This window comes from Lacerta agilis, chromosome 3 (genome assembly GCF_009819535.1).
Source record: "Lacerta agilis isolate rLacAgi1 chromosome 3, rLacAgi1.pri, whole genome shotgun sequence".
NCBI lineage: Eukaryota > Metazoa > Chordata > Lepidosauria > Squamata > Lacertidae > Lacerta > Lacerta agilis.
In genome coordinates, this window is record NC_046314.1 from 90,536,595 (window position 1) to 90,564,071 (window position 27,477).

At 43.5% G+C, this 27,477-nt stretch overlaps 1 protein-coding gene across 7 annotated transcripts in view; it reads right to left on the reverse strand.

Moving 5' to 3' along the window:
• MARK1 (microtubule affinity regulating kinase 1) overlaps positions 1-19,949 on the reverse strand; it is a 68,893-nt gene extending 48,944 nt beyond the window's left edge. For 2 of the 7 annotated variants that reach the window (XM_033144745.1, XM_033144744.1), the window contains exon 1: positions 19,352-19,933. In XM_033144745.1, the coding sequence (XP_033000636.1) occupies positions 19,352-19,402 (51 nt within the window). In that variant the 5' untranslated portion in view covers positions 19,403-19,933. Of the gene's footprint in view, positions 1-19,351 lie in introns of all 7 variants that reach the window. The other 5 variants (XM_033144747.1, XM_033144741.1, XR_004426275.1 and 2 more) reach the window with 4 other exon arrangements.
• Between the last annotated feature and the right edge of the window lie 7,528 nt (positions 19,950-27,477).

Sequence of the window (27,477 nt, forward strand, 5' to 3'; positions counted from 1 at the left end):
AGTGGAACGTGAGCCAGCTAGCAGCAAATAGGATAGGACAGGCTTCTTCCTCACCACTATATACTATGGTACCCCAAACTACAATGCTTCATTATTCCCAAAGGGCTGTATATCATCAAATCATGTATATGCAAGAAAGTGCCATACATGGGAACACCATTTGCAAGCAGCTTAAAACTTGCATATTGACAACTGTGGTTGCAACTGTGGTTTCTTCAGCAGGAAGTAGATTCTTCCCTCCAGACTTGTCTACTGGAGTCCATTTATTTTGTATATGTCAATGAAAGCTGTTCAGGTATGAAAAAAATGAGGCTGAAACAAAGGACACAGCTGAAAGAACAAAGCTTCCTAGCTGGACAAAGGTGCTGTGACCCCAGTGTATTGGGCCTGTTATGTCCTCCTCAGCTATTTCCCAGAGCACAACACATTTACTTGGCTACATACCCTGCAACCTGATTTCTCAGCTAATATGACGACCTGAACTTTCCTTGATATTCACAGCTTCCCCCGCCACCTACCCAAGTATCAAATTTACAGGAATTGACTACTAAGGATATAATGAGTTGGGGTTGGCGGTTTGCTTTATTTTTAAGAGAGATTGCATAGTCCCATATGTAAAAAAGATACAAAAGCAAATACTACACCACTAAGCAAACAAATATTAAGCACAAAAAAGCTACAGCCACAGAAATATTGGAATGAAGCCCATTTATAAACAGCAAATCAGGACAGATGAAGTAAAACCAGACTAAGGTAATTACTGCACGCAGAGGGAGAAAAACCATTTACATGAGATTTTCCCCAACTTAGCACAGGAATTATACCACTTGAATAGTCTCTCATGTGGTCTGTGCTACATTATCCGATCTCTAATCACTACCTGCAGGTATTTTCTAGTGCCACAATGGCATTGCATTCAATGCATATGCATGCTGCATATGTCTCTAAAAATGGCAAAAGTTACTATTACTGTACTGAACTTGCCAAAGATGGTGCTCCCTCTCACACAATACAGCCTTCCCCACCAAACTAAACATTTGAAACTATACTACCACACTGGTTTTTAATAACCAGGTAAGATTATACATACATTTTTAATGAAATTTGTTAGCACATCAATTCTAAGGGTTGGAAAAATTCCAGGAGCCCAATCACCTTAGCTACTAAATTCTGGTGCAAACGCTTTGGAACTGGAAATATGTATGGCTTTAACTCTTTTATTTGTTTTATAATGTGATGGAGGACAGGCAAGAAATATAAAAAAATAAATATTGCTCTAGCCTAGGAACAAGTGACCAAATTAAGGTTGTTACAAACAACTATGACAACTGAGGAATTCTCAACTAATGTGAGGTCCAACATATATACCAGCAGGACACGTTTGGCCTTTAATGCTCTGTACAAACCTGGAAAAATGCAATTAAATGTAGGTTGTTACATAAACACCACTGTTGTATGCTTTAAAAAGCTAATGATCTAATTATATTATTGTTGTATATGGTAGACCCAGCTGGCTAGCTCCTGCACAGACCCTGACAGAACCAAAGCCAGCAGGATTCCAAAACTCTGGAGGACTTGCTGACTGAATATAATAGAATCAAGGCATTGCTTACAGCCCAATGGTATAAGTAGATGGTCCTAGACAATTGTCAGGAGACTCATTAGGCTCTGGTTGAATTGGCTTCCCTTGCACACAGAGAGATGAAGCCGACTGAACTGGAAATGTGCCACCAGCACTCAACCTAGGCCTGACCCAAAGGTTACCAGCAGTTTTATGTCAACTGCTGTTTTACAGCTGCTCCCACCCTGCTCAGCTCTATTTGAAAGAAATAACCGCATGGATAAGTAACTATGATGCCAATACAGTTTTGCTCAAGCGGTCATTCAAGCATGTTCGCTTGGGTAACAGAGAACCCACACCACAGTGACTCGCTTGCTTCTACTGGTACCATGAACATACTGCTGACGGAAACATCTTGCTGAGTAGGACAAAGCTGGTATGCTAGCTTACTGTCTGCCTCCTCACCACGCCAGCCCTTCCCTCCTAGTAATCAACATTGATGCACCATTAGGAAAGCTGACATAGCGGCTCTGTCCTGCCTGGTGTGCAGCTTCTGGCTCTTTCATACGCAGTAGCAACAGCAGCCATGAATACTGCTGTCTTGTCACTTTTGCTCCTCTACTTTGGAGGAAGGAAAGAAACTTGAAGTGCAATTGTCATAATTCTTTCATATGACTCTGCTGCTAGCATGGAAAGTTAACTAGTCCTTGGAACCCTATCTCATATCTCATAACCCAAAACCAGGGAAAAAGAGGGGGCTTGTGCACCTGCAACCCAATGAATCAGACTGCAATGCCCTCATCTCATTGTCCTCTCCCGCAAGCCACTGGAAAACAATACAATGGACCAGCATGACGATTACTATATAGAAACATATACAATAGGCGTTCCCATCAGAACACAGGACAATCTCTTCTTCCGGATTTTAATGGACTTAAATAATTGATGAACACTTCTACAATAACTGCGACTACTTCAGAACATTTTAGCTTTACGTGGATCATGTTGCATGTTTTATGATGCAATTAAAATAGGAGAAACCAGAAAAGCACATGTGCGTTTGAACTTGTGCTATGACAAGATAACCTTGCTGCACAATTAAGATTTATATCAATACACTAAAATCTTGCATTTGAGTTCGCATCCTAACTTTGACCCTGGTTTTAATCTGATGCACTTCAGTTTTGACAAAATATAGCAGATTTCTCTTCTTGTAAACAAATATCAAGAGTGCAACTTGCACAACATGTTGTTTCCATATAACTTTTTTTAACAATACAAGTCAAAACAGACTATGTATACTTGCTCTTCACAATGAAAGGATAAAAAGCAGCTGAAATTACACTACCTATTGTAATGGAAGGGGGACCTTTTACTTTGTTCCTTCCACAACTGCCAGTCTAGGTAGGTCAACCATGCAAGAGAACCTCAAATAGATTGCCACCATATTCCCTCTACTCCAAATGGAAGTGAGACCAGCAGGTACAAGGCAAACACTTATGATGGTTAACAGAGGGAGCATTCAGCTTATTTGGACTTCACAGTAGCCAAAGTTAGCTTGCTTTTCTCCATCAAACCCCACTTATATTGCAAGTAGAATGTTCTAAATGGTCTAGGCATGTAAAGGGAAAATCTATTTCAGTCTGGCAGAAATGCAAACAAAGTCCCAAACAGCCAGTTTTATGAAGTTTATTAAGAATCAAAAGCAAGAGGACAAATGGAAGAGGCAGAATGTGTTTCGGTAAAGAGTTCAAGAAAGTAAAGGGTTTAGTTCAAGTCTATCTTATAGCAGCTACTTACAAACATGCTTTGAGTCATCTCATGTGTAATTGGATAAACATCAACAGTCAGCTGGAAGAAGAGGGAAACTGAATAATAGGCAACAGTCAGTTTTCAACCATTGACCCACATGGGCCTTGATTTATGAGTAGTGCTTAGCCACTCACAAGGCAAGTTAGGGAAAGTGGAAGATGGGCTATGTGGATTTGTCATCTCTCTGTCACAACTTAACCCATTCTACAGTTTGTGTATTAAACAGAGGCTGAAGGGAATCATGACTTGTCCACTTGCAGATGGAGGTCTAGATAGAGACTGGGTGATCTTAAAAAGACAGGCTGCCACAAGGAAAGGCCTGTGTTAGACCTACAACTGCAGGTGGTCAGCCTAAGAGCAGGGATCTAGTTATTTACTGACCCTTCCTATAATTTTATGCACCATAAAGCAAAGAATCTATTCAACCTGAAGGATAGAATTTCAATTCAAAACAATGGCACACGGGAAAAATATGACAACTCAAGCTTACCTGATAAGCATAAATCTTTCTAAAAAGGAACAGGAGACTTGAATGTCATAAAGTTAATGATTCAATTCACTCTTAAAAACAAAACCTGTTGTTATTCTCTCTCCTAGACAAAGGAGAGGATGGCAATGCATCCTATATCAATGTATAAATATGTACTTCATGAGAAGGGCAAGGGGTTCTACTGTAGTTTTTAATGAGTATTTGCTTATTACGTTGTAAAGAGTTGAATTAGAGTAGACTAGTGAAGTTGGCTCTTTGCTCCTTCACTGTCAAATCAAGGACAAATTCACTTGCATCAACTCCTCTACCTCTTAGGTACAGCACAGATTTTTAAAACGTTCACTCCATAGGTAACTGCCCATATGCATTAATTAGTTGAGTCTGTTGCACTTAATATACCATCAATAGTATCCAGTAGTCTGGAGCAAAGCTCTTATTAATCTATTCACCAGAAATTGCAATCTCTACAATACAAAACTTTAAATATATAGTAGAAAATATGTAGAAATGATTTGGTAGAAGCATCCTTAAAAATGTCGATCATGGGGTTCATGTTATGATCTAACTAAAAATGGCCCCAAGATTAACAACAGCGTAATGGCACATGGCCTAAGAAAAGAAAAAAGTCTTAGATTCAACAACTGTCTACAAGTAATTGGAGCCAGGGCTATTTTTGGTCACTGGCAGACAGACATACAGAGGAAACCAAGAAATAGGTTATCAGCAATATTCTAACGGCTAAATGATATAAATAAGTTAGATAATACAGGCAAACAACTCTGCCAGAAATCATCATCATCATCTGTCTAAGAGTGTGGCAAGTCCATAAAGATAGACAGACTAGTTTGGTCAGCTGGGTACCTTTTCAGATCCACCAAATCCCAAGAATACCACTGATTCTTACTGCAATATAGCAAAAGCCTGTTAGCTCTGGGGTTTTTATTTTCATTTGTTTTATTTCAAGCATTATAAGCTGCCTTTCTAAGATATTATCCTCCCATGAAAGCAAACACTATTAAAACACAACATCCAATACAATATAGAAAAGAAAAGAAAAACTTCCAAAACTAAAAAGGTATGGACACAGTACATTAGGTTGTAAAACAGTATAAAACTTGTAGGTGGTCCTGGGTCACACTACAGTTCTACATAGCCATAAGGTCTAAGAACTTTTTTTAATGTAAGATGTGCAGGAAGCAAAAATCCCCACAACTTTACAGGCAAATGAACCTGCCTTTCTTCCCACTGGTCATAGTAGTACTAGTTCTGGGATTTCATGGTTGCCTGGCCTACCATCAGCTTGCATCCAAAATCTCTCTAATCTTCCTCTACAGAAAGGTACATTTTCATGCGATGGATAATAAGTGGTGGGTGGTGGTGGGTGCTTTCCTAAGGACCCATCCTTCTTGTCCAAACAAGAAGCTAAAAAGCAGTCAGGAAGTAGCCAGAGTCCTTCTGTTCTCTGCCAGCTGAAAACCTGGGGAGACACAGCAGTCTTTGTTAATTAAGATCCAGCCACACACTTGGATTACACAAGCTTCTTCCCATGAAACAATCAAGTGAAACTGCTTGTCAAAGGCCTCTACTGTACCACTCCCACCATCGCAGTCATCTCTTGCTCAGTATCCTTAGGATCTTCTTAGATCAATTCATTTTCAAAGGGTCTGTTCCTAGCAGGGATACATGCCAGGGATCGTTGATGCACTGGCCCATGTGAGGGAAGAAAACGTTAAGTCAAAGAATCTGCAGAGATCTTAGTGCTAAGTTTCTATTACATATTTCCCATGGTGGATACAGCAGGCAGATCAACTGACAATAAGAGAAGGGGGGATGTTCATGTTCAGGAGACTTTAAGAGGCAATTTTCCAGGTTTTTATTGTATCGTTCCACTTTCAGTACACGTGCTGCCAGAGCAAGCACTCTGTTGCTCTACTTGTCTTCCTCGTGTACTTTTTTCAACTGTATGTCTGAGGATGGCTGCTATGTGGTTTTCCCAGTTTTTGCTGACCAGTTCCTATTAGCAGTTTTGAGCCAACACCAATGCCATGGGCGTAGTAGTAGATATTCTTAGCTGCAATCCAGGAGCAAGGGAAGTTTGTAGGTAGGATAGCAACCCTATACTCCAGCCAGAATTCTCTGCAGCCTGGTTCACCTCCTCTTTCCAGTCTTTCATAAAGAGACATCAGTCCAGGAATAGTTAAAATTTAAGAAAAGGAAAGCCCAATAAATCATAGCATCTGGGTCAGAACAGTTTTATAGAAGCTGCAGAACGATAACACTTGAAAGGAGGGAGGAAAGTTATTTGATTCATTAGCAATGTGAACTTGTTTTACAGTCACCTACTGCTTCTCTACACCACACATCAAAGGAACAGAGACTTCTTCCTTCATAATAAAAAATAAATTCCAAAGCAATAGTTATCATTGTGGGTTTATGAAGATACATACAGAAAAATATGATTTTCATATAATTATGCCCAGCCAATACAACTCTCCCATGCCCCTACCAAGCATGTCTGTGAGGATGGCAGGACAGAGAAGGGCCTCTCCTGAATCTCAGAACTGAAGCTGGTTTATATGAGGGAATATGGTCTTTCAGATAGCTTGGACCTAAGCCACAAACAAGCATGACCAATGTCTGCCTTACAGACTAATTCCAGTTAACAGAGCATCCTTCTGTGGTTCCTGGCTAATAAATAACAACAACAACAACAACAACTTCTTATTATTAATTATTATTATTATTATTATTATTATTATTATTATTATTATTATTATTATTTCTACCAGCCACTCTACCAGAGTGGTTTCCCCAGCCACTCTGGGTGGCTTTCAACAGAACATTAAAAACAGAATAAAACTTCAAACATTAAAAACTTCCCTTCAGATGCCAAGAGAAGAAGTGGGAGAAAGCAGCAAACCCAAACTCCCCACTGTGTTTAATATCTGGGAAACACAGCATGGTGCTCTGGTGGTTGTTAACTGAGAAGGACCACTGCCATCTCAGGCCACATGCCAAGTTTCCCAAGTTCCTTCTGCCTTATAGAGCGAGTACCGGTAATCCTTGAGGCAGAAAAAGTCAGGTAAGAAGACAGCCTGGTACAGCAGCAATCAGACCCAGCTTTCTTCCAGTTAAGGTTGTTTGCAAATCCAGCATTCATCAGTATGTAACTTCAAAGTAGTTGTGATTGTATACTCACCATGTACCAAAACTAACACAACAAAGCAATTTATTTCCTACTCTCTCACTGAGCATATTTCTAGGCATATTTCTAACTCCCAGTATTCCTAACCAACTTCCTATGCAGATGATAGCAATATAGCTTGCCTCATACCTACAGAATAGTAGCAATCGTTCAAACATATTCTAATGCACAGTGCAAAACCATTTTGTTTCACTTTCAACACTTCCAATACTGCTTTGTTCATAAACCATGAAAAAAGCCAATTTTATAAAATGATTTCTTAATTTTCCAACCTTATCAGAAATGACCTTCAGGTAGTTATTATGCTTGGAAAGACTGTAAAATCTGAAATTACATCCACCCCTCCTACATATAAACAATAAAAAGACATTGCAGGAGGGCAATACGAAGGAAGCACTCTTATCTCCCAATGGACAAAAAAAATGCTGCTCTGCAGCTACACACTCATGTTACAGCAATCTATGCATTTCATTATGAGAAGTATCTCACTACAGAAGGTTCTATCTGCTCTTAATGAAGTAGATTTAACGTGAGAAAAGGATACCCAAAATAGTACCCTAGTAATATCTGTTGATTTACAAAAGATTTAATCCAGCTTCACAATTCAACCATTACCTGCTACTTCCAACTAGAAAGCATGAAGATAACAGGAGACAACCCAGTTTCACTGCAGATTTCGGGGGGGGGGGGATTTCAAGAATCTCCTGGTTTGGTGCTTGTACATAAATGTCTTAAAGAGAACGGATTCATGTCTCCCCCATAATGTGCAGATGGAAAAAGTGTGAGATGACATCACATTCATGTTTTCCCTGCCCCTACAAGTGGCAGCCAATTATGAAGACCTGTAAAACACTAACATGATGTCACTGTCACATTTCTACAAACACACCCCGTACTATACAATGAGAGAGGAGGGATGTCGTTTGGTACTGGTAGTACCCATACACTCCCACGGCAAGAGCATTCTTTACAACATATTTCTGTAAGACAAGACAGCAATAATATTCCTACATATTGCAGATAGGAAGCTGATACAAAGATAACAGAGACTTGCTAAAAGTCATCTAGCAAGATTTCATCTCAAACTCTTAGACACAAAGTTACATCAATTCTTGATGGAGCGGTAAGTTGCTTAGATGCAGCTAAAAACAAACAAGCATATGCTAGTTCATTTTATTTAACAAAATGTATAATCAATATTGATACCCCCAAGGAATGAAATCAGGAAATCAATGCTAAGCATAAGACAAGTATTAAAGTGCTATCTATCTGTATATTTTGTGTGCTGTATAAAGAGTTGCTCTCATGCTGTACCAAGGAAATTCAAGATCCAACAAGAAAAAGCAGATTCTGAACTCAATGAAATGAATTTTTCATTTAATGTTCCATTTGAATTATTTATTCTGAGCTCTCATTTAAAGCTTTTCAGAATTTGAATGCCCCACCCACCAAAGTTTTATAAAAGCAAAATGAGAAATATGAACACATTTGTAGGACCTGCATAGCATCCAATATGGGCATCCATGCAGAGCACAGAAACTTCACCACTGAATATAGTAGAGGCTGGATGCCCAGAAATATAGCACAACAGAGAAGAGTTATGTCAGTGCAACACAGGTGAGCAAACTAGAAGTGCACAAAAATCAAGGGGAGAAGGCCAGCAATTATAGGCTCTAACTGGACTACTGGATTCTGTATTAGTTGATTTAAACAAAACCCTCTTCAAGGCCACAAGCAAGAGGGAGGTATGAGTTATGGACAAAGAGCCAACAGCACTATTTCTCCTAGTCCCTCCTTCCCATGAGCCACAGAAAATATTGGCTTTATACAAGCATGTATCTTGAGCAGGTAGTTCCATTCCTCTTCTCTTCCACCTTGAGCACTCAGGACCATTTCTGCCACAACCTAGAATCAAAGGAATGCCTATCACTACCTTTACCTGCTCATTTACTGAGATCAGCCGTCAAAGTTCTCCTCTGGGTATGCTGCTATCTGAGCTGAGGCATGTGGCAATTTGGGATAGATTTTTGGCTATGACACTCAATTTCTGGAACTAGAAGCTTGCCTGGCATCCATGATACTATCTACCCAGTGCCAGGCAAAGACCTTTTTATCCTCCTAAGATTTTACATTTTGTTTTATGATGCTGTTCCTTCCCATTTCTTGTATTTTGTTTCTTTCCAAAATTTAGTAAGCCACCATGAAAACTATTTTTAAAGGCCAGCATGATTTTTTATGATAAATATTTTCCACAACACTGAAACTCTTCCATATGCCTTTGAGGATATCAGTGTCCAGTATGTCTTGACAGCCTCACACAGATAATGAAATGCATATATGTTTAGATAAATGGCACATTCAAGAGAGTAGAGAGCTGAAACCATTAGCAGTTTAAATTATATGTAATTTGTAGGATAAATACAGGATTGGCATATACCTTCCCAAACCTCAGTTATGTCAGAAGACAAATTAAAGAAGGAATGCTTACTTCCAGAAGGTACAGTATGTTTATTGCATTTTAAAGCATTTTAATTTATTTCCAGCAAAATAGCAGCTAATCTCATGAGGGGGGAAATGAGTTTAAATAAAAATGAGAAACCTCATTACACACTAATATTTTTAACTTAACATATCCTGAAGCCATCCATCACTGTAGAAGTGTTAACAAAAATGCCACAATATCTCCCATTCTCAAGTGAACTTTTTCACATTCAAAGGATCCAATGAAGTCACACATGTGTGAGAATGGGCTACAACTCTATGGTTAAAGTTCAGCCTTCAAATGAATAGAATGAAACCTGCCCCCCACCCATCTCATCTGCAACAAACTATATACAGTCGTACCTCATGTTGCATTCGCTGCGGGTTGTGAACGGCGCAGGTTACGAACGCTCCAAACCCGGAAGTACCGGAACGGGTTACTTCCAGGTTCGGCGGTTTGTGCATGCGCAGACGGGTCAAATGACGTCACATGCATGTGCAGAAGCGCCGAATCGTGACCCGCGAGTGTGCAGAAGCAGTGCTGTGGGTTGCGGACTGCTCATGATGCGAACGGGGCTCCGGAACGGGTCCCGTTCGCATCCAAAGGTACCACTGTATGTATTTCTCAATGTTGCTCCAAAAGGGTGTGGAAGAATGTGATGCTAACATCTAGTACCAAGAAGAAGGTCTATCAGGCTTGCATGCTGAGTACGCTATCTGTGGAAGTGAGTTGTGGGCAACTTACAACTGCCAGAAGCGACGCCTCAATGCCTTCCACATGTGCTGCCTCAGGAAGATTTTGGGCATCACATGGCAGGACAGAGTCTCAAACAAAGGTGTGCTCTCCCAAGCTCACATTCCCAGCATGTCTGCACTCCTGTTTCAGTGACATGTATGCTGGCTTGGTCATGGCCACAGAATGAAAGATGGCAGGATCCCCAAGGATGTGCTTTACAGGGAGCTGGCTTCAGGAACTAAGTCCGCTGGAAGACCAACTCTCTGTGTCACAAAGGTACCTGCAATCGTGACATGAAGGCTGGCAACACCAAGCCCGCCATGTGGGAATCTCTTGAAAGACAATTGTGGTGACTGGAGACAGCCAGTCAGGTCATGCAGTCCATAGCAGTGACCAGAGGAGGAATGACTGCTGGGAGGAGCCCAGAGAGAAGAAATACCATGGTGCATCTGCCCCAGCTGCAACTAAACATGTATCTCTTTGGTCTAGTACAGCCACAGCAGGCGTTGTAACCTTCCAACAGTTTGACTTCACCTGCAAAGGCATACTCATCTATTGTCTCCAGAGACAGACAGATGCCAACACCAAATTTTGTACCCATCACAAAGTGACCTCAATACCCAACACAATATCCAGTTGTGTAGATTGCCTCACACAACTGAATTCACTGTCAGATAGTTCTTCAAATATGGAGTTCCCTGAATTAAACGAGGAATAAAAGGTAGCACAGAAATTATATGAGATTACTCTTAGTCTTCACTCAAACTCAAAATTTCAAGACAAAAAACCTTACCAGATTAGGTTTCCCAAGAATCCTAAACTTTATTCAGACGAGCTTTTATCACAAGTATTTTATTGTGTAAAAACAAGTTATTCACTGCAGAAAAGAGCAGGATTCCTGGCCCCAAGCCATCTAGCAGTTGTTTCAGAGCAATTTAGTCTGGATCAATTCATTTGGATATCCAGGGGGGTGGAAATGCTATCACCCATCACCAAACCACTCTATATCTATTGGCAAACAGCAGTTCTACTTTGAACCTGGAATGCTTAAAAATTAGGCCATATGTTCCTCAAGGCAGTGAAAGAAAATATTTAACAAGAATTGTCTCCCACAACTCCTCTCTTCATATCTGATCCATTCTTTCTTACACAGGAGCAAAGCTTGATATTATTAACTTTATAAATATAGCCAAACCAACTTTTATTCTACATTTTAACTACAGTATACCCATTATCAAACCTTTGTCCTTTCCTCAAAAAAGAGATTTGTTTACCATCCCTACCTGTTTTGACAGCTAACTCCTTTATATGATGTCATTCTTGAGACGCGCAGATTTGTTTTTCAGTCTAAACTGTTCCCACGTACATCATGTCTATAGCAGAAAAATTATGAGTTTTTTAAAGCTACCATGAAATAATGTCATAGTATAGAGACAAACAACTTTAAGTTAAGTTGAAGATCCAAAGGCTTAAGGTGCTCTTGCTCTTGCTTAAGTAGCAATACTGTATGTCAATGCCCTGGCCCATCCCAGCTAAGGAAAGCATGTGTCTGATTGTTAAGTCTTTATTTACAAAAGAAGCACTTACAGCAACTCCTGCAGTGCTCCAGATGCACACACACACACACACACACACATGCCTCTAGCCCAGGCATAGGTAAACTCAGCCCTCCAGATGTTTTGGGACTACAACTCCCATCATCCCTGGCCACTGGTCCTGTTAGCTAGGGATGATGGGAGTTGTAGTCCCAAAACATATGGAGGGCCAAGTTTGCCTATGCCTGCTCTAGCCACTAGGTGACTGCCCCCCACAGCAAAAGCGAGGCCCCCTCCACCTGGCCTGTTTATATACCTTCCTCTGATGGGTTGCACACCAACAATCTGAGACTTCTCCTGTACAGAAGTTGTAGCTGTTCTTCCTGCTTCAAGTTTCTCTTTGTTTTAGGAGGCAGAGGGGTTTTTGGAGACCCATCTGTCATCTGAGCCGCCTCTTTTTCTTCTTCTACCATATCCTGTGTGCCTTCCTCTGTCTTGGACTACCCTGACTCTTCCTCCTCCCCCTGCTCTGGCTCCTGCCTTGCAGGCAGCATCAAACCCCATAAATCGCTGGTCCCCTCTCCTGAGTCACTCCCCTGGTCCTCTGCCTCTGCCCCACACTCTTCCGAGCCCTGCTAGTCCCTGACAGTTAACCTTGCTTACAGTAAGACTTTAGATCAAAATTTACATGCTATATATAAATTACATGTACAGTCTCCTGGCCATGAAACAATTCAACAAAATATGATGAAGAAGTTTCTCTAAAGGAATAATGTTCTATTCCACATTTTGCAGAAATTCAGAAAATTTGGCATAAAACTGTGTATAACAGGTTTGAAAGGAAAAGAGGACCCACTTCTGCTTTAACACCTTCCTGCCCATCGTTAATGACATTTCTGATCTTTACAGCTGTCTTGGAACAAACTCCTTTCTGCACCAGCTGGGGTAAAGCAACTCCTTTTGTATAGTGATTCCACTGCCCTAATGTAGCACTCTGGAGAATCACAGAATTGGAAGGGACCACAAGGGTCATCTAGTTCAACCCCCTGCAATGTAGGAATCTTTTTGCCCAACATGGGGATCGAAGCCATGAGCCTAAGAGTAAGTCTCATGCTCTACTGACTGAGCTATCCCACTTAAAACACTTCAGTAGTTCGTTCCACTGGGACACAAACTCAGTGCAATGTGACCAGGAATTGTGCCACTGCCTTCCTCCCGCCCTTTCTGAAGTTGCCTTCCTCTGTGTGTGTCTCATGCATGACACATCTCAGTCCTTATCCCCCATCATACCTGTACTTCCAATGAGAGAACCCAGAACACATTCAAACCTATTTAGCCCCAACCATGTCATCTGACAAAGTTAATTATTTTATCACTGGCATAAACAGCCACTATTTCTAGTGGTTATTATTCCTTGCCCAAATCCTACTACAATCTCCAATTCATTAAACATCTTCAACCACTGTGCCTTGCCAGTACTTGCCACTTTGGTTATCATGCAGCAGCAGTTGGGTAAACTAGCATAGTTATCCTGTGTTAATTAGAGAAGAAGAATCAATTAAAGCAAGATTGCAAACATCACCGGAGAAGATATTCACCATCAAATGCTACTGTCTGTTCTATAACATATCAGAATCCCAACCTTTGCCCATAAGGGTGCCCTTGATAATAATCCATACATCTATCTGTCAATGTCTTGGTCACTCTGAAGCCTGGAAAAAAACTTATTTCAAAAAAATCCAGAAATGTATCTGCTAGGGCTCATCCTAACATTACCAAAACAGTGAGGCAGCTGCTTCCCTGTGGCTCCATCTGTGCTGCTCCAGTCATGTCTGTATACAGGAAATTGCATGAGATGGATTGCAAAGTGATTGTTCCCTATACCAGTGTTTTTCAACCACTGTTCCGCGGCACACTAGTGTGCCGCGAGATGTTGCCTGGTGTGCCGTGGGAAAAACGTCCCGGCCGTTGTTGTTGCCTTCCTTCAGCTAATCAGGGTCAGCCCGCGCGTTTGTACACAGAGCCGAAAAGAGACGCCGGCTGCCTCAAAAGTGCCTCCCTCCTTCCTTCGCCCTCCCGCCAGCCAATCGTCTGCGCCCTCCGGCCTGCCGGAGTTCCCCGCCTCCTCGGCCGTCGGCGTGGCCCTGAAGGGGTCCTGCGCTCCGCACGCGCCTTGTCGCGAGTGGGGTTCCGAGGCCAATCGGATTTGGGAACTTGGGCTGCTCCTAAGTGGAGGGAGAAGAAGTCCGGTTGCAGCTTCTTTCCCAATAGGAGTGCGATCCCGTTAAAGTGACTGGGAAATGGGCCAACGCGGGGTGAGGGGCGGGGCCGGCAACGTGCTATAAAGGCGCGAAGGCGTGTGTGGTGATGGCGCTTGGTGGCATGCGCGTGCGTGAGATTTTGGCGGCGCGAGGAGGACGAGTTGGTCTCGCCGTCGCCTCCGCCTCCCCCGCAACCTCCTCGCTCGGCAGCGCTGCTCGGCCGGCGCCCTGAGGGGACGTGGCGGGTAAGTAGCGGGCACGAGGCAGCTCTGGTGGTCAAGCGAGGGAAGAGGTTTGAAGGCGGCAAGAGGGAGGCTGGAGCGGCGGCAGCGGTTTTCTGAAGGGAGCCCTGTCGTCCCCGAGTCTGCAGGAGGAAGGAGCAGGCTCGCTTTCTGAGGCTGCCTTAGCGGAGCTTCCCTTCGGGAAGGGCTTGGCCTGGGGCTTCGCTGGAGGGCGGAATGAGGGGCGCTTCTCGCCGGCTGGTTTGCGTTTCTGACCCGCCCTGAACTAGTGCAACAGGCAAATCAACAACCATTCTCTCACCTTTTGTCCTGGCCAGCAAAAGTATAACTTTGGATGCAGCAATGGATCTGCCCCACTGCTGGAGGTGGGGCTTGGGGCTTTCTGTGTCCATCAGTGCAAACCTTATGCATTGGTCATTCGTTATAGTTTTGGAGCCTTAACAATCTTATAAACAAACATCACTAATTTTCCTAACTGAAAACTGTGGTTCTGAGATGCTTGGACACACCTGCCCAATTTGTTCAATGTTGCATCATACTGTTGTCATTTTAAAGATCATTATTTAAAGGAGACCAGGGGCTGAAGTGGATATTTTTGAAGCACATGCTTTTGTTTTTATAACCAAATAAATTATTGTGAGATGCTCAGACTCTTAAGTTTTACAGACTTCACCAGAAGTGATCCTGCTCTTTATTATGTTCTCCCCCAAAATAAAAGCAGGGAGGGAGGAATAAAAAAAAACCCAAGGAAGCCTAATTGCCAGAGGAGGAGCTAGCTGCTCCAGCACCCTAAGCAGCACACATGCTGTGCACCGCTGGGGGGGGGCAAGTCAAGCGTCCCAGGGCACTGCCCATGGTGAGGGTCCCAGGGGGACAGCACGGTGTGGACAACCACTGCCGTGCACAGGTATGTGGACAACCACTGCCGTGAATTGTACACAAGATCATCACAAAAAAGGGAAACACCACATTGGCTGGGCTCTCAAGTGTGGCATGGCAGTTAATTATATCATGTCAGGATGTCTCAGGAGCTTCTCCACTCATGTCTTTGTCACAAAAAGTCACTCAGGTACAAGACTAGAGTCCCTCAGACCTTACTTGGGGCTGGACTATATTTTGAAAAAAATATGAACAAATTCCTATGCCCCACAAATAACCCAGAGATGCATTTTAAATAAAAGGACAGGTTCCAATTCTGTAAAAACACGCTGATTCCTGGACCATCCGCGGGCAGCATTTAGAAGGTGATTGGGCCACATCCGGCCCCCGGGTCTTAGTTTGGGGACCCCTGCTCTTAAGTCCAAGAATTATAAAATACTTTCTTTGTGTTTATTTGATTCCTATTCAAGAGAATTACTTTATATATAGTTAATATAGGCACAGAGTTAATTTTTTAAACATTTTCTAATGGTGGTGTGCCTCGTGATTTTTTTCATGAAACAAGTGTGCCTTTGCCCAAAAAAGGTTGAAAAACACTGCCCTATACCACTATTGCTTTACCTGGAGGTAGGCAGCACTGCTGCAAGAAACACATTAATAGTTCATCCAATGTGATTTCCTGCCACATAGCTCCAGTAGCTTAAGAGCAGGCCCAGTCTGTGGAAGCAGTTTTATAATAACAGCTGTAGAACATTCATTTGACACAAAAGCCAGACCTTAGCTTTAGGTCCCTAATCAAATACTACTTCAATGCCTACAAATTGCTACTTCTGGTACTGCTGGCACATATATGTTGTAAGAACTTTTCCCAAATCATATCCTTACTTGTGATCCTCAAATACTATTTTGCTTCCCCAATATTCTTTCCCTAAGGCACCCTAGGATACCAACTACTTTCTCCTTCTTTTCAATATCCTCTCCACAAGGCCTGGTTCTTTATTTATAGTTCCTACAAGTTACCATAATGCAGTTAAGTGTAACTACTCAAGAAACCCATTTTAAACTGGCTATAGGACTCCAAAGAAAGCCTAAACATCTCTGTGCTTTGCTTCGATTTGCTTTACCAAAACAAACAAACAAAACCTGATGTTACTGTAAAGTACTGTTATGCAAGTAAACTATCAGCTCAAACTTTGTAGCAATAAAATTCAATTTCTCAAGTACATTATGTCAAAACATGCTGTGTCAAAGCAAAAAACATATTCCGATTACAGCCTTGATTGAAAATCCAAAATATTATGTTCATCCTAAATAAAAACAGCACCTCTTTTGAATTTACACAGATTTTTGCCTCTGTAAGGGGTTACATTTAAGAGCATTGTGGCTAGAAAAACAATTGTCCTTCATTCTTCCTTGCAGAAGAAACTGCAGTGAGTACAGGCATATGAAAATATTCCCTTCCAGCACACAATTTGGTTTGCTCTTATATATCCCAAAACCCATCAGCAAAAAGATCTAGCACAAACGAAAAGTAATACTCAAAAAGAATGCCAAGTTGAAAGAGACAAGAGGTAAAAATGAAGAGAAAATGTCCTTTAGGAACAACTGCTTGGCCTATTCAGTAATTCTACCACCTGCTGACTCACTCTGTGAATATAAGAAAAGGTGGGCGCAGTGGGTAAGACAATCACACTCTTTCTCACTATAGACCTATAATCTGCTCTATACCCAATGTGATAAGGGAATTGCATAAATTGAGTGACTCTATGCCTGCATATTTATCTACTGTAAAAATGAATAGCCTGAGTAGCAAAAAAAATAAAGGGAAAAAAATTCAACTCATCCAAGGATTGTCAAGTCACAACCAAGTGATCGTGCCTGTTTTCTTAACAGATCCGCCTGCTGTGGGGCAATTTCAGACCGTTTGTTCCAACAAGCATAATGGGAGGGAGGACAATATTTCCTGGTTGCAACTTGGCAACTACAGCACATTTTTACTCCCTTAAAAATTCATCCAAGCCTAAATCCCAATGGATCATTGCAGAGTTTAGAAAAGAATTTTAAAAGACTGGGGGGGGGGTTATCTTCCCAATGAACTTTTCCCTAAAAACAATCCTACACATTATACATTCCAATAAAGTTTCACTTCACAGGAGTGTTAGGCAAGTACATTTTTTTTAAGAAGCGATAAAAAGATCATTAATTAGAGAGTCTCTTAACACTCTTCAAACAAATTGATAGCATTGCTGAACATTCTGGCGCCATTAAAGAATATATTTCAAAAAGCTCATTTAAGGTCAAATTTTACTGGGGTGAATGTCTCTCCTGCACCAATAACTTTCCCACACTAATTACAAGGGGGAGATAAAGACATATTGTTAGCTCTGTATCCTATAAAAATCTTCCAAACATCTCTTTTATAATAACTTAATAGGGGGAGAATTATTGGGGGGGGTTGATATATTTACACTATACTAAAATGTACACTTTTTAGCTTACATTTAAAAACACCATAAATTGATAAGATAGTCAGATTTATAATATGTTTAAATGCAGTTTCTTTGGACAGCATTTCTTATTACAGCACCATGGAACTCTGAAATTGCACAATCCACAGAAGCCACGATTTTCATAATCTGCCTTTTGTCTCCTTCCTCACTTTGTTGTCACACACTTTCACCTTAAATCCAACTCTCCAAACCAGAGTATGTGAATAGTGCCTAGGACACTGACACAGTGTCCCCAGGAAAGGATAAACACTGCTTGCTTAGAAAAGTGAACATTGTCAACAGCGCCAGCGAAGTCAATGGGCCTGTTCACACTGTATCCCATTTCACATTAACATAGTAAAGTCTGCTTCAGTTCAGGCCGTTAGATTACTTCACTACAAATATGTCTTTTCCCTCCCACACACAGTTCACTTCCCATTAATCATGCCTACCAGAAATAGCACGTGCAGACATAAAGCCAGATTTTACAGAGTCTAAACCTTCTGTCTCCCTTTGCTACTAACCATGTGAAATAGGCATTCCAGACATGTTTTCGCTACCCCAAAGCCGCAACATCTTTCATCCTGGGTTATGTTTGTATTTACAAAACAGAGAGCAATTGAAGGCACTTGTATGCACTGAACCCTGGTCATTACAAAGCTTTCCGCTCTCATTTTCCTGTTCTGTACTGCTCCTATAACAACCTTCCCTTGGAAGAGGATCACCCTGCTTAATAATTTCTCTGGCTGCTATCTTAAGCCTCTCCCCCAACAGTCACCCCACCGGGAGGGGAAGTCCACTAGGACAACACCACCAAAAATAAAATAAAAAATAAGGATCTAAGGGAGAAAGACCAGAGCTTTCCCCCAGAACAAAAGGAGCAAAGTTCAGAAGAAGCTTTCGTGCACAGACATCACCAGCAGGGGCGAGGGGCAAGCGGAAGTGAAGGCAGATCCTGCCCTAGCCCCGAGTGATGGATTGACAGAGCAGCCTGGCTTTTGGAGGTCACCGGCCCGGCCCAGGGAAGGATGCAAGCCTGGCAATAGGCAGGGCAGGAAGAAGAGAGTATAGTCAGGGAGGGGAGGCCGGCCCTATGGAGAGGGAAGCCATGTGGAAAGTTTACCTGAAAGCATAGACAGAGCTCTGTGTGAAAACAAGAGACAGGCTAGCTGCAAACTAGACATGCAAAGAAGACACTTTGCCTGGTCTGGCTTGGGGGGGTGCCTTGCATAAAGGAAGGAAGGGGAAAGCAGGAGAAGGAGAAGAAAGCAGCCCCCGGGTGTGGCATGGGGAGGAGAGAGCGCATCCCACTGAGGCGTGGCTGCAGTGCAGGCAAAGGCGCGCGAGGGGCCACCCGGCGGAGGCCTGGCTGGGCAAGGGAGGCGAAAGGAAAGGGGCTGCCCTCAGTCCCTGCCCGGTTCCTAAAGTGCCCCCAGAAATGCGGGGAAGGAAAAAAGAGAGCTCAAGGTGGTCGGTCCCTCACCCACGCGAGACGGGGAAGCCGTGGCCGCCAAGCCTCCTCCTGCTCTCCTTCTCCCCCTCAAAAAACCCGCCCGGCCGACGCCAAGAAGGGCGACTCCGGCCTGAGCGAGCCCCGCGCCGGCTGGCAGAGTAGAAGGGCTCTCAAGGCACTGGCGGCGGCGGCGGCGGCACTACTCACGTTCTCGGTGTCCCGCTCGTTGACGGTGGGCAGCGGCGTGCGGGTGGACATCTTGCGCGGGAGAGGCGCTGCTGCAGAGCCGGCCCGGGCCAAGCTGGGAATGGCCGAGCCCGCCGCCGCCGCCGCCGCCACCCGCCCTGGACTCGCAGGCCTCTGCGGCGCGGCTCCTCGGAGCGAGGCTGAGGCGGCCCGCCTCTAGGCTCCCGGAGCCCTTGCCATGGGTTCTGGGTCGCCCGCCGCCGCCGCCCCCTGGGCCGGGATTACCGCGGCAGCAGCCTGGCCGGCTCCTCCTCCTCCCGCCGCTACGCGCTCAGGTGAGTGGCCGGCAGCGCTGCGTAGGGGAGCCGGAGCTGTTTCCTCGCCGCATCCGGCGGCGGCTGCTCCTCCTCCTGCTCCCTGTTTTTCTCCTCCTCCTCCTTCCTGAGCTGGGCCCGGCTCGGTCACAGGCCGGAGAAGAGGAGGGGACGCGGCTCGGATTGCGGAGGGGACGGAGCTGCCGGAGCCGGCCGCTTGCAGCGCCGAGAAAACACTAGGGGCGCCTCATCCCGGCTTGCGGAGACGCTCTCGCCTTCATTCATTGACGCCGACGGCACCCAAGTCCACCCCTCCCGCCTTCCTGGGGGCTGTGGTTGCTCCTCCTCCTCGCGCATCCAGGGCAGCTTCACACGCTACGAAATTCCTCCGGGGAAAGAGTTTCCGTCTAAGAAAAAGAAAAGGATCAACGCGAGACTCGCGTGTGTGTTGAAGGGCGCCCTCCACCAGCTCCTCACCGAGTGAAAATGGGGACGCTCTTGTGCGCTTGTAAGATCCTTATAGAACCGGTGCCTGAGTCCCTTTCCAGCCGCTCTGTTTTGCGTTTGGACAGGTGTTTTACACGAGTGGTAGGCTGCTCTGATAGATTCCTATTTACTCTGTCACAGCCTGCCCAGCATTGATTTGCAAGCAAAGAGAACGCGTCTGGTTTTTGCGTGTTTTGTTTTGCTTTTGGCTACTAGCAAAATATACAAAGTTCAGACTGAATCTCATCAGCTGCCTGCAGCATTTGAAAGGGCAGGATGTGACTACTTAATAGCTTAGTGTTTAGGTATGTGCATTTAACATGTATGTGCACTCAAGGCAAAATTCAAAATATTTATCTGGGAGTAAATTCCACATAATTCCCTGTTAATGGCCAAATACTTGGGACATTGATACAGACAGAATGACAAATCTAGTAGCAAACATTTTAAAAAAGACATCCCCTACAGAACAGAGTACTTGGAGTGTACGCTGATGCTGATCAGACACACAAACTCTGGAAACCAAAGCGAATCCCAAATTTGCATGTGAGCAATTGAAACTGTCTATGACGTGTGTTAATTCCCACATGGAAAAATTTTTAAGTGTAAGAATTAAAAGCACATTGATAATTAGCCGATACACTTATTGTTTCTGTGTAGGAAACTGTGCATAAAAACAGAGCCACACCATACCATGTGAGAACATGCTGCCAGCCAGGACTTCCTTTGAAATAAGCAAGAACCTAGATAGGAAAATACATGTGCAATGCACACAATTCTCTGCAAAGGAAATTTTCTGTGCATGTGGGATAGAAGGGTGTTCTGTGTAAACTTGGTACCAGCAGGTTTTTAATTTATTGTTTGAGCTAGGTCTGATCTATTTGTCCAGCCTTTCAAGTCTGTGAACCAAGAGTTTCTTTGGCACTGAAATCCACACTCTGCTTTTTAAGGCAGGGCTCAACTTGCTACAGAGGGAATCCCATCAGTGCCACCACAGGGTGAGCACTGGGAAAGGATGAGGGCTGCTGAGCTCAGAGAGGGTAACAAGCAGTTACCACAAATCCACCACCCTATTTTGTATCCCATATGCTTTTCGAGGGGAGAGGGGGCAGGATGAAGGAGGGAGGATTGCCTGCTGGTAGAGGTAGGAGTAGAGAAAACAACCACTGTGTCCTTCATCTGGGAACTGTAAGGCACAATTATAGGAAAATAATAAAAGTATCAAACTTTTATTGGTGGTGTTGCCTGGAAGCACTCTAGGTGACCTAAAGTAAAGCAAATCGTCCTCAGCTTCATTCTTCCTTACCAAGATAATGAGCTACCTTACATTGTTTTCATACTAAGTCATGGGGCAGCTTGGAAGAACACTTTTACGGTGCTATATAAACAGGCCAAAACCCTACGCCAAAGGATAAATGGACATAAATCTGATATCAGGAATCACAAGACAGAGAAACCAGTAGGAGAACACTTCAATCTCCCAGGACATTCTATACAAGATCTCAAAGTAGCTGTCTTAATACAAAGAAATTTCAGAAATAGACTGGAAAGAGAAGTGGCTGAATTGCAACTAATCACCAAACTCAAAACCACGGAGAGACCTGGTCTGAACAAAGACATTAGATTCTTATCTCATTATACATGACAAAGCTATCTTTAGCCATCTCACCCCTTGCTTTTTCCTTTAGGACTAATTGCAGTTGTTAACAGTCATCAACATATCTGAAGAAGTGTGCATGCACATGAAAGCTCATACCAAGAACAAACTTAGTTGGTCTCTAAGGTGCTACTGGAAGGAATTTTTTATTTTATTTTGTTTTGACTATGGCAGAGCAACATGGCTACCTACCTGTAACAGTAATCTGCATATTACTGTGGTGTAACCAGCCTGATATAACTAACCTGCTCAAGTGTAATTAGTGCATGAAATGGTTAAGACCATAGAGTAAGCTGTCCTGCTAAGCTTAGCTCACCTTGGGAGGGACTAGGCAGTCAAGTCTTTGTTCCCCTTCAGTCTACTTGATGAACTCAGCATGTGAAGAGGCTAAACTGGTTGCTCCATCTTTACCACATGACTCTCACAAGCCACTATTGAGTTTGTATACCAATAATTTAGAAACTTTCATCACAGTAACTAAACCAAGTGTTAGTGCCTCCTGTGCAACATTTTCTGAATGATGTATGGAAAAGCACATGAATCTGACCATTGGAGAATTTGTCAGTAAACAATTTTTAACTTACCTTTGCTGCATACTTTACTTTGCTGCATACTTTGTGATTTTAAATCCCTGCTGAGGTTCTCTCACCAAAGAGTACTTGGATCTTTGGATCCAGAAATTCTCCTTTTTATACCTATCTTTTTTCCTTGAAACAACAATTACATGGAGTATTTTCTCTTTAAGGAACAATTCTCTCTCACTAAGTTAGTTGACCTCATCAACAGCCAATATACACATTATGAAGTCTGGACTCTTACAGTTCAGAATAATAGTTGTAGATCTGGGGAGCAGTTTCATAATACTATACTATATTGACTCATGAAAATGGCACATTAAAGAACATGTGGGAGTGGTTCAATTCAAGACTCCCAAGGCTTTTAAGAATAAAATCTGCAGGTTTCTAAAAGTTTTAAAACTTTGAAGTTAATGGTTCTCAGAGTTTAGACCCTGTCTTCTTGCCTTGCTTTTCAAATTTCAGGTATGCAGATTTTCATTCAAATCTGAACTGCAAAAAGGAGTACACCTATTACTTTGCATCAGAACACCAACAAAATTGCTTGCAGTTGTTTTCAACAGCATTATTCCAGATCAGAATTGCTCAGAGTGAGCCAAATGAATGTTTTTCAGAAATACAAATATCGATTCCTTCCTGGATTTGTGGTTGCAGGAGAAAGCAGCTTAAACTAAAACCCATATAAATGTATTCAGTGTCACCACTAAGTCAGGAAAGACTTCCTGACTTCCTGTAATAGCATTTGAGCATGAGCTGACTAACAATACAGTACTATAGTCCCCCTAGGGTCACCATCATGCATAATGCTGCTTTATAGCTTTTGCAGCCTAGAGATATTATTTTCCAATACCTGTACTCTCATTTTTGTCAATGTTACTGCTTGCTACTTTAGTACCAGTTGTGTTTTCAGAGTTCAAATACATTCTTCTTTATAACAGAGCAGCAGAGAGGACTGTGTCTGCTGTAACTGATAGAGAAAGGTCTAACTGGGATGTGAAAGCTCAAGAGGAGAAATGACTAAAGCAATAATTTTCCATTTGCTGGAGTCCCCTTTAAGAGCAGAAGAGCCTGAGGTGGCAGGCCAAACCTGAGCACAACAGATTCTCTCTTTGTATAAATAAAAATGCTTTGTCACAAGGTGTGTTTCTGGCCATCATAGGGTCTGATTTTCAAGAAGTAGCTCACGACAAACCAACAAAAATCTCATTGTTATGGATTTGCCTGGAACTTTAAGATTGAAATTACCACCAACTGTAAGCAATATTCTGTTTGGAGAGTGAAAATTTAAGCTGGAGTTGCTCTTTAATCAGGATTTACCATGACCCTTTCTATAAAAAACCCCATAAACCTTGTTTTCACTTTGGGAACAAATATCACAGTTTATGCCAACTGGAATTCCAAATATATAGCACAACCAGAAAGCTTTTAACTAGACTGAAATGTTCAGCCTCGTGCAGTTGTGCAGGGCAGTAATAAAATAAAGCAGCAGTAGGCAATTCCATTTCACCAAAGCCTGATAAAGTACTCCTTCACATTGTGCATGGTTAAACTATGGGGATTTTACCACAAGATGTGATGGCAACCAACTTGGATAGCTGCTTAAAAGGGGATGAGACAAATTCATGAAGGATAAGGCTATCAATAGCGGCTAATCATAATGCCTATATACTACTTCCAGATCAAAGTCATCATGCCTTAGAGCAGGCAACCCCAAACTCAGCCCTCTAGCTGTTTTGGGATTACAACTCCCATCATCCCTAGCTAACAGGACCAGTGGTCAGGGATGATGGGAACTGTAGTCCCAAAACAGCTGGAGGGCTGAGTTTGGGGATGCCTGCCTTAGAGTAACATTTACTGGGGAACAACAGCAGCAGAGCACTAATGACTCAAGTCCTTGTGGTCTTCCCATGGGCAGCTGATTGGCTGCTGTGCAAACAATGTGAAAGCCAATTTGAAATACAGTCACACCTCAGAAGTTGAACGGAATCCGTTCCAGAAGTCTGTTCGACTTCCAAAACCAAGGCGCGGAACCCACGTTGGACATTCGGGTCCCAAAGAATGTTCATAAACCGGAACACTCACTTCCGGGTTTGCTGCGTTCGGGAGCCAAAACATTTGAATTGCAAGGTGTTTGACTTCCGAGGTACGACTGTACATTGAAATCAGTGGATAAATCCATTGGTTTTAATGGGTCTGTTCTGTTATGACGTTGGTATCGCCCAGAATGCTGGACTAGATGGGCTTTATGTCTGATTCAGCAAAACTTTTCTTATTGTTTCATATATTTTTGTTTTGCATACATGCTGTGCTTTCCATGTAGGGAGATATATTGTGTTTGAAATGACCTTAGTTTGACCTTATACCAAGAACAAACTTAGTTGGTCTCTAAGGTGCTACTGGAAAGAAATTTTTATTTAGTTTTGTTTGTTTGTTGTTTTTACCCTCTATCTTGGAGCCTGCTTTGTTTTATACCTGACTCATGATTTCCAAATACTTGGGGCGAAATTAGAGAATTTGCAGGTTCAGAACAAGCAGTTCTATCTGCTGAATCTCTGCTTGGTGATGTCTACCTGTCTGTCACCCCCACTTCCCTCCCAGTCATATCTGTTCTCTCACCTCTGTCTAGAGTTTGAAGATGGAGAATGAGCAGCCACCCCACAGCTGAGGTAAAGTGTAAACTCTTTGGAATCTAAATCAAGAGACAGAGCAGAAATTGAAATGCCATTTCAATTTAGGGCCTCTTGCACTTTTCATCCTAAAGCTCATATTTGGATTTTGCTTAATGGTTCTGTTCTATAGTGTAAATAAGACAAGTTGCAATGATTTTACCTTATCACAGCAGCTCTGATTAGCATATCATTTGCATACAGTGGCAGCTTTACAGAGATTGTTTATTTTAGAAGCATTCCCCCCACGTATATTTATATCTTGATTAACACATACACCGATGAAATCATAGGGTGCTGGAATTTTTAAAATGCGCCTAACCCAGAGCATGAGAAACAGCTGTTTGGAGAGCTATGCTGCAAAATCATTACTGCTTTTCTTTCCAGCAACACTTCTTCCCTTTATTAAAAATATTTCAATTCCATGTTTCAGCAAAAGGTTCCAAGGCTGCTAGCAATAAACATTTAAAATTCAACAATTAATATTCAAATTAAAATCAAAAACAGCAGTGTAAGCAGCTGACAAAAGCAGACAGAGCAAGAATCAAAGCAATCATCTGCAAACAGGCAAATTGTCTCCACCTCTTGGTGCCAAAAATCTAGCAAACTAGGCACCAGCTGAATAGTTTTAGGGAGAGGGTTTCACAGCTGGTATACCATAACTCATAAGGTCCTTTCCCTAGTTATTTCATATTTGAAGGCAGCAGCTCCCAGAACAAGACTTTTCACAGAACAGTTAGGTTATATTCCAACCATGAGCCGTCTTAAGGGGATCTGCCGCCCTGGCGCGGCTATCCCTCCGGCGCCCCCGCCATGCCGCCTCTCCGCCGCCTCCCTCCCGCGCTTGCCGCCCCTTGGGAGGGGGGTGGGCGAGCGGGGGATGAGGGGCGTGGCGCTGGAGCGGCGCGGGGCTCTGCGCGCCCTTCCAGCGCTTCCGGGACGGGAGGCGAGGGCGGCCGGCTCGCGCTCCCGCGCGCATCCGGATGGCGCGCACAGCCGGGCGGCGCGGCTGGGCAGCTTGTGCTCCGTTGGGTGGGCGGCCGGCTGCGCGCGGAGCGCGAGCTGCCCGGCTGCGCCGCGCCACCCGGCTGCGCGCGGGAGCGCGAGCCGGCTGCCCTCGCCTCCCCTCCCGGAAGCGCTGGAAGGGCGCGCAGAGCTGTGCTCCTGTGCTCTGCTGGGCAGCCAGAGGGCGTGGCGTGGCCGGCCAGCTCCCTTGCCGGGAGTCAGAGGGCGCTGCCGGCAGGCGCTGCCAGCGGGGCTGGAGGACGGAGGCGCCCTCCAGGCCATTGCGCCCTGGCGCGCCGCGCCACCAGCCCCAATGGATGAGACGGCTCTGCTTGAACCATCGTCACTTGCTGCATCTGTTTGCCCCTATATGTGGGGGAAAACAAGTTTCTATTTCACCATTAGTCCACCCTACATCTTCAGAAGATTTCTGTTTGCTGTCCTGTCCTAGTGCAGATGAACACATTGTGGAGTCTGGAGAAAACAAGCCAGGGCAGGGAGCCAGAGCAATGGACCAACAAGTGGAAGCTGTGTAGCAGTTTATCATCTCAAGAACCTGCCTTAAAACTCTTGGTTGCAGAGGACTTTTATGGGAATTTCACATGCCTCTACCTCTTAATGTAGGAACACAGGAAGCTGCCTTATACCAAGTCAAACCAGAGCCCAGATAGCTCAGTATTGTCAACACTGACTGGTGGTCGCTTTCCAGGCAAGAGTCTCCCCCAAGCCCTACTTGCAGACACCTAGGATTGAACCTGGGATCTTCTGCATACAAATCACATGTTCTGCCACTACCAGTAAGCTATAGTGGTGTGTGTGTGTGTGTGAAGGCAGGAATAGGTGTAAGGGACACTTAATTTTCTGTCGATGCTTCCCAGTGATTCAGTATTCTTATTTGTGTTACCTGAAATGAGACTTATTGTGATTTAGTGAATTAGGTGTGGGGTTGCACAGCTACCACAAATACAACAAAAATCCAGTGTCTGTATTTTCTTGCATTTTTTTGCAGTAATGGCAGCTTATACATGAGAACAATTGCTCGTGCCCAGAAAACTTCGAATGCCCTTGTTATTTTGCAAATCTGACATTAAATCTCTGGGTGTAGAAACCATGGAGTGGGGAATGAGGGAGAAGTGTTGTTGTGTTTGTTTTTAAAGAGTCAGGGCGGCATAGCATTTAGTGCCAGACCTGGCCTGGGGAGGCCTGTTTCCGAATCCCCACTCATCCATGAATGTGTGATGTTGAGTTAGTGACAGTCTCCCAGCATCACCTGCCTGTCAGGATTGTTACGAGGACAAAAAGGGAGGGGGAACCATGTATGTTTCCCTAAGATCCATGGAGGGTGACTCAAATAAAATATTTCAGTCTTAAGTAAACATGTTCCCCCATGCTTTCAGAATGTGTTTGTGCAGATTTGAGACACGCAGGACCAGTCAGAACTCAA